The sequence below is a fragment of the Pleurodeles waltl genome, chromosome 7 (assembly GCF_031143425.1).
Source record: "Pleurodeles waltl isolate 20211129_DDA chromosome 7, aPleWal1.hap1.20221129, whole genome shotgun sequence".
Taxonomy (NCBI): Eukaryota; Metazoa; Chordata; class Amphibia; order Caudata; family Salamandridae; genus Pleurodeles; species Pleurodeles waltl.
This window is the reverse complement of record NC_090446.1, coordinates 1,040,024,156-1,040,036,185: the sequence shown is the minus strand read 5'-3', so window position 1 is coordinate 1,040,036,185 and position 12,030 is coordinate 1,040,024,156. Positions and strand designations below refer to the sequence as shown.

Sequence of the window (12,030 nt, the reverse complement as noted above, 5' to 3'; positions counted from 1 at the left end):
TGTCTGGGGAAATCCGGGACGTCTGGTCACCCTACACTGGGGCTACAAATAGATCTGGCTATTTTTTATTTAGACTATTAGAGTGGATTGCTTGTGAAAACTATGCAATAATTAACTTACGCACTAAATGAATTTTCAAGTAGTTATGTGCATTCCCACTTGGCTCAAGAGTAGGTCCTTGTTACCCATCAGTCATCCTCAGTTGAAGAACCAAAGATGGTGCAAAGCTTGGGATACAAAGGAGAGGTCTCCCTCAGCTAAAACTCGGAACATGCAGGAAATGGCAGCCCGCATACAATTACCACAACAATACTCAAAGTCATAGTAAAAACCACAGTTAAAAGGGAAGAAACTATTTTTGAACTTTGAAAATCAAAATTCTACTGATTAAAGACATAAAACAGTCTTAGATTAGAGTTGACGGGGCAGGGTTTTGTTGACGGGGCAGGGTTTTGTTGGCTGTTATGACAGGCACTGTTCAAGGTTCTGCTGGAGGAGCATCCCGTGACCTTTGTGTCTGCTTCCTTAGATTCTACTCTCATGCGGTTCTCTCTCAAAAGCTCCTCTATTGTCACACGTTTCCAGTAACTGGATGGCTATGTCGATATATTTTTCTAAACAAAAACCCCTTGAAAACACACTGATGTGGCCTCATATAAGGGAGATGTGCCTGTAGGAACAGAAAGGTACTTTTATGTCTCAAATTATTACATAAGTTGGGCTACCCAATCTTGAGGTCTTTCAGCTTCCCCTTTTGGAATATCGTCAGGGCCTTGTGGAATATGATATGCATTGGCAAAGATGGACAGTGCGAGGCCTATGGACCGAGAGGAAGGCGGTGACCTTCATATTTTCGCTCTGCTGTGCACCCAGATGCACCCTATTATTATTTATTTTTTTAACTCTGCATGCTCCTCAACTTACTATCCTACTTCTGGATTCCACTATCACCACTGTGCTCATGGCCGCTTAGTGATTCAGAGTGGGAGCACATCCTAGTGGTTCTGGTTGAATCTAATGACCACTTGTAAGGCTCTTGTGACAACCCATGTACCATTCCTGGATGAGACTGTCCTAGGTATTACCTTCTTCAGATGCACACTCCAAGAGAGAACAGCATCAGCCACAGTGAATCAATGGTCCTCATTAGACTCGCTACCATTATCCTACTGACTACTGCAGGTAAAGCCAAACAATGCAGGCTCCAAGCAAGTTCATACATCAATCTGGCCCATGACACACTCACTCTGTGCGTATAAGATAGACAGACCCTGGTTATGCAGTTTTTGAACCTAACTAAGTTTAGTTTAGTTTTAATTTTATAGAACACGCAACTACCATCACCAACCTGGCGTTATAGTAGAAAACAACATAAAAGCAAGCATTTGCAATGCAATCGGTCTTGCATTTCCTTGAGTTAGAGCTATTGGAGTTGTAAATTCATAACTGGACTTTTCTTGCCACATAAATTGGTCAACCCTGCCTCATAATTTGGTCTTTTACCGCCACATAAGTCCAGTAGCCCTACATATGACTAAAGCACATCCATGTACCTCCCTCTCTATCTGCAGCCAAAAATGAAAATGTTGCCATTTAGCATCCTAATTAAAATCTGCCATGCTAATTCCAAAAGAATATCGCTTTCACCACCCGACCATCAGATTTGCTGATTGGCTAACCCAACTCCCAAAACAAGACAGAAGGAGTAAGGAGAGAAATAAACTAGAAGGGTCACCCAAACATATCAACAGTGTTCAAACAGTCAGCGTAATAAGGATGTTAAGTTGGCCTGAATCATGGTAATAATTACAATATGGAGAGAATAAAAAAAATATATAATTATCATATACACCCAATAAAAACCTTTATCAGAAATAAATGTTTGGCATTAGACTGTAATGCTCAGAGTAGCTCCTAGAGGACACCACATTGAACATAGAATTCATAAGAAACATGGTCATGTTACCCTATAGTTAACCACATGAAAAGAAAATGACTGAAAGTATTGCTGTGTAACCATATGTGTAGCCCCTAGGGGGCATAATGCATTACACATTTTCAGGGCCAGCAGGCCCACTGTAATGATATTGCAAACAAGACCCTTACAACACAAACTTCTCTCAGCTCTAAAACAAAAGTTACAGCCATGAGAGAGGTTAAAAAGACACAAAGGCGGGAGTGGCTATTATTGTGCCCCCCCACTAACCTAGTGTAGGGTCCCAGAGATCCAGACAGAAAGAGCTGATTGTGGTGAACATTTTGAAGGTGGTCCCATTGTCCTAGGACCACCACAGGCTGAGTTATGAGCACAAATGTTTTGTAAAAGAATGCCCTGCAAAGCATTATGGGACAACCAAGTGCAGCAAATATTGCAGTATGTTGACTGTAATGCTCAGAACAGCCCCTAGAGAACACTTAATAAAACTATCATTTGTAAGAAAAATGGTCATGTAACCATATAATTAGCCCCTAGAGCACATAACCACATGAAAATAGAATGGCATAAAATAATGGAGTGCAAACATTTATCTAGGCCCTAGAAGGCATAGCGCCTTAGACATTTTCAGGCATAGCAGGCCTACTGTAATACTAAGGCCCTTAGAACACAAACAACTTCAAGCTGTAAAAGAAAAGTTCCACACATAAGAGAGCTTAAAAAGGGACCGAATTGTGGGATGGTTTATTATCTTGAGGTCCCCACTAACCTAATGTGTGGAACAGAGATGACCTAAACAGAAAGTGTGCGCCATGCTGAACGTGTTGGTGGTGGTCCCATTGTCCTAGGACCACCACAGGTTGAGTTATGGGTCAAAATGTTTTGAAAAAAGAATGCTTGCTAAGCATTATAGGGTGAATTTTCCCCAGTGCAGTGTATATTGTGGTATTGGCTCACCCGCTGTGCCGGGAGAGCCTCCTTGCAAATTTCTGTGTTTTTTATTAAAGCATTGATCAATTTTAAGTGTTTTGGGGAAAGCAATGGAACGTGAAGGGGAGAGCCAAAAGAAATGACTCTGATTAGGTAACAGTGTGAAGAATGTGACCAGCGATCCAATACCGCCTATAGAGTTTGCACAGTTGGCGCTATGAGCGCTGTGAGGGCCATTGCCGCCATGGAGCTCGAAGGGGAAAGACAAAAGAAAAAAAAGAGTTCACCCATGCTGAAGTATATCGGCAATCATGCAATTATCCATGTAACAGGATCAGTCTACAAGGCGGTAACAAAACTGCCCCAAGGCAGGACAAACGTAAAGCAATTACCAATGACATCAAGGGATTTTTGAAAGTGAAGCTCACAAATGAGTGAAAGTGATGGGCCGAGGTGGTCGTGGTTAAAAGCCCACAATACTTACAGTAGGTCAAAGTGCTTGCGCGCTCAACCTAAAAATGACTATGGGCCAGATGTACAAAGCCCTTTTGTATTCCTTAACGGTTCAAATCAGTATTTTGGGCTGTTGAGAAATGCAAAGCAGCCTTTTCTGATGTACATAGGCTTTTAGGAAATCACAAACTGCAATTTCTACTCATTTGCGATTCCTATTCTGATGTACAAAGCATTTCCTAAATATGATTTGGGCATTTAGGAAATGCGATTACCATTGACTCAAAGTCGAAGGTAACCATCTGAAATTTTAAAAAAAGCACCCCAAAATGCTTTTTAGGTTGAGCATAGCAGCTCGCAAGCGCTGCTTTTCTGATGTATTGTAATCTATTCTGGGCTTTAACCAACCCCACCTCTCCCCTTCGCGCTCCATGGCGGTCATTCCTTTAGAAGTTTCATAGAGCGCGACCAGGATATGAGGTATCAAAGTGCTTTACAATGCAACATTTGTCTTTGGAGGTGGGCTTGGGTGGTTGCTGTATACATACGTTGGGAGTGGTATGTGCGCGTGCGTAGCTTCTCCCTCCACTGGCAAAATTATATGCACTGCATTCAATGCATGTTGATGCATTGACAAGCCTGAAAAAGTGTATATTCCTTTTTACAGCGCACAGACGTTTTCACTTATTACAATGGTTCAAGGAAATCCATCTTGCATCTCAGTTTTTCTTTAGTTTGCAAACTCTGCTAGTTATAAAAATCTGTGTTAATTATCCATAGTGTGACATGCCAACTGGCAGTAAACGGAAGAGGCGCCCCAGCACGTAGAGATAGCTTAGGCCGGTTTTATCCAGAACGTTTGCTCTGGTGCAGGTTTGCCAGACAGATGTGTGTTTTGTCTTTGCTAGCGGGCACGCTCACCACCGCCCACATTTTGCAGAGTCATGCTCACCAAGAGCTTTGAGGGTCTCTGCTACAACACACAGATATGCAAATTAGCCATACAGCGGCACACAGCTGCCTTCCCAAAATCTGGGCATAAACCAAAAATCCAGCGCAACCGAGCTTTAATTTACATTATAGAGCAAAAGCTACTGCATTTAGCCCAGAAAACTGGGGAAAAGGACTACATTTGCATTCCATTCTGTTTTTGTGCAATTGTGCGTTTGTTGTGCTTCAGTTTGACGTGAGTAGACTGAAGAATGTGCCTTTGTAACATAACCAGTCCTGAAAATTAACATCTTCATGCATTCAGAGACTCGTCCATCTGTGATGGTTCTATCTGAAAAATGAAATGTATGCTTCGGAATTTCCTGGCCCGAGAGCCGAGAAAACATAATTCTGTGGTCTCCTAGACTCACTGCCTGAAAAAGTAGTTAGCAGTGTTTCTGGTGAATTTATGATGGTCTGTCATTCAATTAGTATACATGTACATGTGCAAGGATGCATTTTATATGGAAAGCACAGTCACACTCCAAAGCAGGTAATGGTTTGGTTGATATAATGTTCACTGTATGTGTGCAGCAGCCGTCCTATGGCTCCTTGATAAAGGATGGAGCACCGTGCCTTTCTAAGTTGACAAACTAAGCTCTTCATGGCCGGCTGTGAGGATGTGAACCAAGGAACCAGCCCAGCGGAAGGATTTTCTACTGTGCTGACTGGGAGCATGTCAAGGCCAAAAGCGAACGGAGGGTACAGATATACATTCAAATGGGACTTTTTGTGGGTGGCAAGAGAGATGAGTTAGTACTCAGTTATAACTGCCAATAGCATTAAGCACAGTGAAATGGGCATCTGCACAGGGGAGAAGCCTTTAACAGTGGTGTCCAGGGCATGGATGAGCTAAGGTGGGGAAACGGCATGTCAAGGAGCCTGGGGTAGCCCACAATTGAAGGCAGTATATCTTATCAGCACTGACTATTCATCTGATGTGTGAATGTGAGAACTAAAAACGGCTACCATTCTGCAAGTCCTAGTGTTAATAAAACCCGGGTTGTGACCCTCACTTAAAACATGGTTTCTGATCTGCAACCTGACCAAAACATTCCAGGTGCCTTGTATCCTCTCACCAATGCAAAACATGGTGTGTTCTGCCTTCCTAATTTAAAACATAACGTGTGCCCCTTCCCTCCCCATCACATCAGAAACACTGCTTTTCATATCCATCCCCAAACTTTATTCTATCCATCTACTACTCACTCTACAACATACCTTATTGTCTTTCTTGACAGAAATGGTAGAATTTAAAAGTCGTGCCTTTACTTAGAAATCATACTAAGGCACACAACACAGAGTACTGATCACAGTATATCACGACCACTTCAAATTCATATTGTAGTTGTAACAGCTGCTATAAGCAGTTGCAAGAGTGTGGCTTTATATGTAGCTTGCAGAATGATTGGTGATGTAACATGCTTATGGCTGACAAGCTCCAAATGTTCCTGCTGTCAGTCTGGAGAACATTGTCCTATCAAATATAATCTATGCAAAGGACAATTTTGTTTTAATGCGCATGTGGTGTGGCATTGCATGACTACCAGAAAACATTTGGTGTTGCACAAAAAGATAAAAAGCTTGCATAAAATGTAGTATGTCACTGAGTATGACTGTTTGAACACTTAATATGTTTGGGTGGCCCTTCTAGTTTATTTCTCTTGTTACTCCTCCATAGCTGTCTTTTGTCTTTTTTCATAAATTGTGTTAGCCAGCCAGGAACTCTGAGTGTGGAATGGTGAAAGTGGTATTCTATTGTAATCAGCATGCAGATTTAAATAAGGATGCTAAATGGCAACAATTTCATTTTTGTTGCAGAGAGAGGAAGAAGGTAAATGGAAGTGCTTTAGTTATATGCAGGGCCACTGAAATTATGTGTCAGGAAAGGACCAAACTATGAGGCAGGTTTGAACAATTTATGTGGCAAGAAAGGTCCAATTAGGCATTTACAAAGGCAGTAGCTCTAGCTCTCGCAAAAGCGAGACCTATTGCCATTGCAAATGCTTGTTTAAAATTGCAATAGAGCGCGCACACACACCCCTGGGGCATGTGTGTGCTCTACAAGTGCACCACTATTTTTGGGGTGCATCACAGAGGGCCTTCAGCTCATTGCCATCCTTAATTTTGCATTTCCCAAATAGTGATTTCCATGAAATCGCTATCTGGGAAATGCAAAACCATCCCATTGTCTCAAAAGACATGTGTTTCCTTATTTGTGATTTCATAATAGTGATTCCTACATTGTAGGAATCACTTTTAGGAAATCAGTATTTCTGTACATTCCATTTTGCATTTCCTAAATAGTGATTTCCATGAAGTCACTATTTAGGAAATACAAAATTGCATTTTAGTACATCTGGCCCCACGTCCAAGTAAGAAGCAAACCTTAGAGAAATCTTGAGAAATAATCAAGTGAGTCAAACTTCTTGCTCATAGCTGGTTTGGATACAACCTAAGTGCAATTCCAGTAGTCGTTTCCTCAGCAACAGAAATTACCCCAAAAACCAAATACCTACAGAATTAACATAGTGATAGGGGATCATCACTCAGCATCTAGTTTTAGTGTACTGGGAGAAGGTCTCCAGCTGATAATGTCACCACTCTGTTAAACACCAAAACTCTCCAGCCACTGCGCACTATTGAAGTCAAGTTAGCCGCATTCAGTTTCGGGCAACCACAGGCTGTGGAAAGGAGAAACACATTATTTAGGCCAATGAGCTACCTTTATATTGGCCACAGAGAAGGACTTCTGAGGTCTATGAAGTAGGCTTTTAATGGCTCCAAAACAAATCTACACACTTGTCGCAGACAGGAGATGTAAGAAAGACGCAACATCATCCAGTGAGCTGGTGAGTGGGGGGTCTACCGAGTCATTCCATATCCCCTATTACTTCTTAAGACAAACCTTGTGCAGAGCCTGCTACTAACAATGAAAGCAGTGTGTTGACTTAAAAAAACAAGCACTGGTAAAGCTAATGGGCATGTGTTTAATGTTACAAAGCATGCAAATATAAGCATGCATGTCCATGCAATAGCACATTAAATCCAGACCTATTGCCTTTGAAACAGCTAACTGGTTGGTAGTATTGGTGGTGGTTTTACACACAGAGAAGGTATTGATCATCATACTGGTGTTTCTGCTATTGTAATCAGAAGTTGTATTTATAGTATTGGTGGTGGTACTGTTAGTTGTATTGGCAGTGTCTGGTATTGGTGATTTGGGCTTTATTGATGGTTGTAAAAGTGGTGGTGGTATTGATGGTGGTGGCTTTGCTATTATGGTGGGGTGCAGTATTGATATTTGGTAGCAATACAGTTAGTGGTATTTTTGGTGGTGGTACTGGTGGTGTCACAGTTGGTAGTATCTTTGTGGCATTGGTGGCTCCAAGTGGTTGAGATATTTGTGTTGGTAGTGTTATTGGTGTTACTGATGGTAGAGTTGGTGTATTTGGTAATAACTATATTGGTTCTATTGGTGTGAGTGAAATTTGTGATGGTGGTATTGTAGATGGTGCATGGTACCGGTGTGTGTGGTATCAATCGTTGTATTGGTGGTGTCATTGGTGGTGGTGTTATTGGTGATGGTGTGCTGTATTGGGATTGCATTGTGGTGATGTGGTAATGGTGGTGGGGTGGTATTGGTGGTGAGAAAAGACAATTAAGAGGCAATGGTAAAGTCGAAATTGCAAGTCAGTAATGATAAAAGTAGTCATAAATTGACTGCTGCAGTAAAAAAAGTTTGCTTTATGTATAAAATGTATATGTGAAATAAGAAACTGAATGAAACAAAAACTGTGACTGTTGAGTACTGTTTGTAAATGCAGATTAGCCCCCGCTGCATTAACTCAGCAGAAGGTGAAAGGATACAAACAAACAGTCACAGACATCACAGTAAGAGAGTAATATTCCCCTGGTCTGATCGAAGTCATGTATGACAATGTCTCGTGCCGATGGCCAAAATAGGCTGATCCAGATAAACCAATGTTTGAAGGAGTTTGATCTAAATCTTTATAATATAAGTAGTTGTACAACTGTGATGTCAACACAGACCATAAAAGTTACTGTTCACTTTGCATACATTGTCAAAAATCATGTTGAACCCTGCTTATTTCACAAGTCTGTCAGGTTTTTCTTGGTTATTAAACGTTCTGCATTGCCAGATCCGCATGCCAGCATCGGAAAATACCACCAGCAATCCTACAGCACGGGCTCACGTACTTTACATTGTGAAAATCTGCTCCATTCCCTTCGTTCCCACTTTAACATAGTAAAACAGCACAAAATAAAATCCAAGCAACCACGAAACATGACAATGAATCAATCAGATACATTATGTAACACACCTGAAGGTGTTAACAGAAGTCTTAACTCACTTAAAATCAGAGTTGTTTTACATGTTGCACAATCAACCACTTACCATCCACACGCTGGCATTTTCATAAGCTCTGACACCCCAAAAGAAAAGGAACCCATGAAGTCATTTCTCGTTGTCCGGTCCCAGTCCCAAATCTCGACCGATAACCGTCGATCCTTGTCAGCGGGCTTGAGTTTGCTGCAAAGAAAGCAAACGGCAGAACACGGCTGTCAGGGCATGCTATTTTTGAGACAATGCTAGCAATGAAAAAGCAATGGTGCTGAAAGCAAGCAAGGTGTCACCAGAGGGCATCAGACTTACAATGTGAAGGACTCGTTCCAGTGCGGGTTGAGGCTGGAGCGAATTGTTTTCGTTTTCTTTTTACTTTCATTCTTGGGGTCGGGGATCAGCTTTAGCTTCACGTACGGATCTGAAAGCCCATTGGGATCCATTGGAATTAGGTTTCTTGCTTCCTGGACTGCAAAAACAATTTTGTGTTAGCACAGATGTGATAGAAGACTCGGGAACATTACTTTTCTTTTTGTTGAAGAGTGTGGAGGAGTCAGTGCACAAATCCATAAAAGCTATAGTCAACGCAATTTGACTTCTGCACCATTTCCCCTGAGCAAAAAACATAACATACATAACCTGGATCTTCAGTTTGTTGCAAATACCCATACTCAAAGAGGATTGGGTGGACAGTAGCAGTAGAAAAGCTAACACCTATTTAGCAAATGTCCATGCAAACACAAACAACAACCAAATCCATGGCATCTGTCTCACAGTTAGTGATATGGTCTCTTTTCTTCAGTTAATAACCTCAGCAAGGATTTAGAAGTTCCATTGTAGCAGCATCACATTATGAGTCCTGTAGGTAGGTTCATCCACTCCTTATAGCATTGCATGAATATACATTGAAGAGCAAACCATTAATTAATATCTTAATACATTTATTTATTAATATAGCACAAACAGTCGAAATAAAAGTCACAGTGCTTTACAGTCAAAGATATCTTGTGCACAAGTAAAATACAATTACAATACTACATATTATAATATTACAATATTAATTAAGATATCTACATATAGCACATTCAAGTAGGCAAATGTGTAAGAATTAAAACCAAATTGGGTGTGTGGATACACAGACTGGCAGAGGAGGCATAAATGTATAGATGATGAAGACAGATCTTAGGCTTTGAGTGGTATCCACCTTAGTAATTTTAGCACCACTGTTTTATGATCTAATTTTCTGGAGTTGGAGATAATCTGCCTGCTGCATGTAAAACTGCTTGTTAAGGGTTTAGTAAAATTGTAAGAAAGCCGGTGAGACAAGCATTGCAATATTCCGGTCGGATATAATCAGAGCTTGAATTGCTTGCTATAGGTCAATGTGGGAGAGATTTACTTGATGGGTTTGAGTTTTTGTAATTTTAAGTGTGTATTCTTTGCCTTTGATTTGTTTTATGTAGTTTCACGTTCAGCACGTCATCAAGGGTGAAACCTACTGATAGTGATTTTGCCTACTGATGATGTCTAGAGAGAGGATGTCATACCATTCAATTGCAGTGTTCTTTTTGGAACTCAAGCTAATGAGAACAAACTGATATTTGACTTTTTGTTAGACATTTAACATACAAGCACATCACAACATTAAAATGCTAGAATCATACATTAATCCAATGAACTTGTATTTGAAAAAAGGGAATTTGTTGCCATGTTGGTTGAAGTAACAATCCTATACGTGGAGATTCGGATACACTTCATGGATCCTCCACACAAGATATTTTTTTCAGATATAACCCTGGACACCAAAGTCCCAAAACATTGAGAATAGATTATTCAGCAACACTGTAAAGCATGAAAGTTATTGTGAATGTTTTCTATCCATGACTGGCAAATTGCTAAATTATTGGACAAGCAAAAATATTACCTCATGATCAGAATGTCTACTACAGCATAATGACACAAGGAGAGAACTGAGAACTTGAAGTTTTTCTAATTAGTATGAGCCAGTGGTACAGTTAGTTGAGTTACTGAAAACAATATATTTGTATATTGAATCATTTGGTGATGTGCTAAATGATGACTTATCCCCATGTAAGCACTTCTAGTGAATTGGCCTTGCAAAGTGTAATGGGTCTGCTGAATCACAGAAGCCCTTCATAAGAGAAGAGATAAATAACACTCCAACACTCAAGCCTGAATTGAGAAACTTCAGAGAATGGGTGCAAGAGAGTGAGTTATCAGTTGTGGTGGATTGGGGTCCACCACAAGTTATAAAATCACTATGTTGCTAGGTCTAGTAAAAGGTTCAGTAATGTAAACCTGAGCTCACCCCCTGATACTACCGGCACGAAGCAGACAGGCTTAACTTAAAGAAAATGTGGAAATCATTTAAAAATACTAAAACGGTTAAGAAGTCAAAAACAAAAGCAAAATAAAAACCTTACTCCAATCTATCAAGATAGAGTAAAATTTAATTAAAAGGATGCTGTAAAAACACCAAAAATCCCATAATGGGAACCGAAGATATGAATTTTAAAGATATTTGGTCAAATAATGCCAGAAAGCACAAGGGGCCAATGGTAGTGGCAGACCGGGACCTAGGAGCAATTTCAGGCCAACCGAGAAAGCACGGGTTGGATATACTAACCAGGTTTGACCAGGTCGGAGGTTGGGACCTAATCTTTTTTCTAAAAGTCAGAATCCTTCAGTGGGGCAAGATTCCAGCCTGTACTCGAGGAAGCTCTCACAATGTCTGATAGGCAATGGATGAGGTCCATCTGAAGCCATTAGTTCTGGTGGGAAAAACTCAGAGTGGAAGAAATGTAAATTGTGTGCCCAGGAATTTCTTCTCATCGGTCGGATAATTTTGGTGCCTTCACCAGGTCAAGATTTTTACCTTTGGACTTAGTCTCCTTTTTGTAGCTCGGTATCCTTCAGCGGTGCAAGGCTGTAGCTGATGTTGAGTTCCACTGGGCCAGATAACCTATTACTAACGGTCAGCTGAATTGGATTTTCTGCTGCACAGACGTTATAAGTGGGAGAACCCGGTTTTCTCAAGCCAGTGAGGTTGTGCCTTGGTTGGATAGGCTGGGAGTTCCAGGTTTTCAGAGGTGATAGGAGAATTCCAGTTATACACAGCCAAAGCTCCTAGGGCCTCAGAAACATCACTGTGTTTCAAGGCTCACTCTAGCTGAGGCCATCAGCAAGGTCCAGGTCAGGTCCGGTTTTAACTCTGTAAACACACAGGAGGTCAGTCAACAGATCCTTGTCCTTGGTACATATTGGGAGCAGGTCCAGTCCTTCAGGACTCCTCTCAGCTCACAGACAGCAGGTCCAGTCCTCTTCTGTTCTTCCA

General features: G+C 41.0%; 1 protein-coding gene across 2 annotated transcripts in view; it reads right to left on the bottom strand.

Moving 5' to 3' along the window:
* The window catches only part of PRKCA (protein kinase C alpha), a 1,238,381-nt gene that overhangs the window by 316,592 nt on the left and 909,759 nt on the right, over positions 1 to 12,030 (bottom strand). For both annotated transcript variants that reach the window (XM_069199886.1, XM_069199888.1), the window contains exons 6-7: positions 8,988 to 9,144; positions 8,730 to 8,864 (exon numbers count right to left, since the gene is read on the bottom strand). In XM_069199886.1, the coding sequence (XP_069055987.1) occupies positions 8,730 to 8,864; positions 8,988 to 9,144 (292 nt within the window). The remainder of the gene's footprint in view (positions 1 to 8,729; positions 8,865 to 8,987; positions 9,145 to 12,030) is intronic.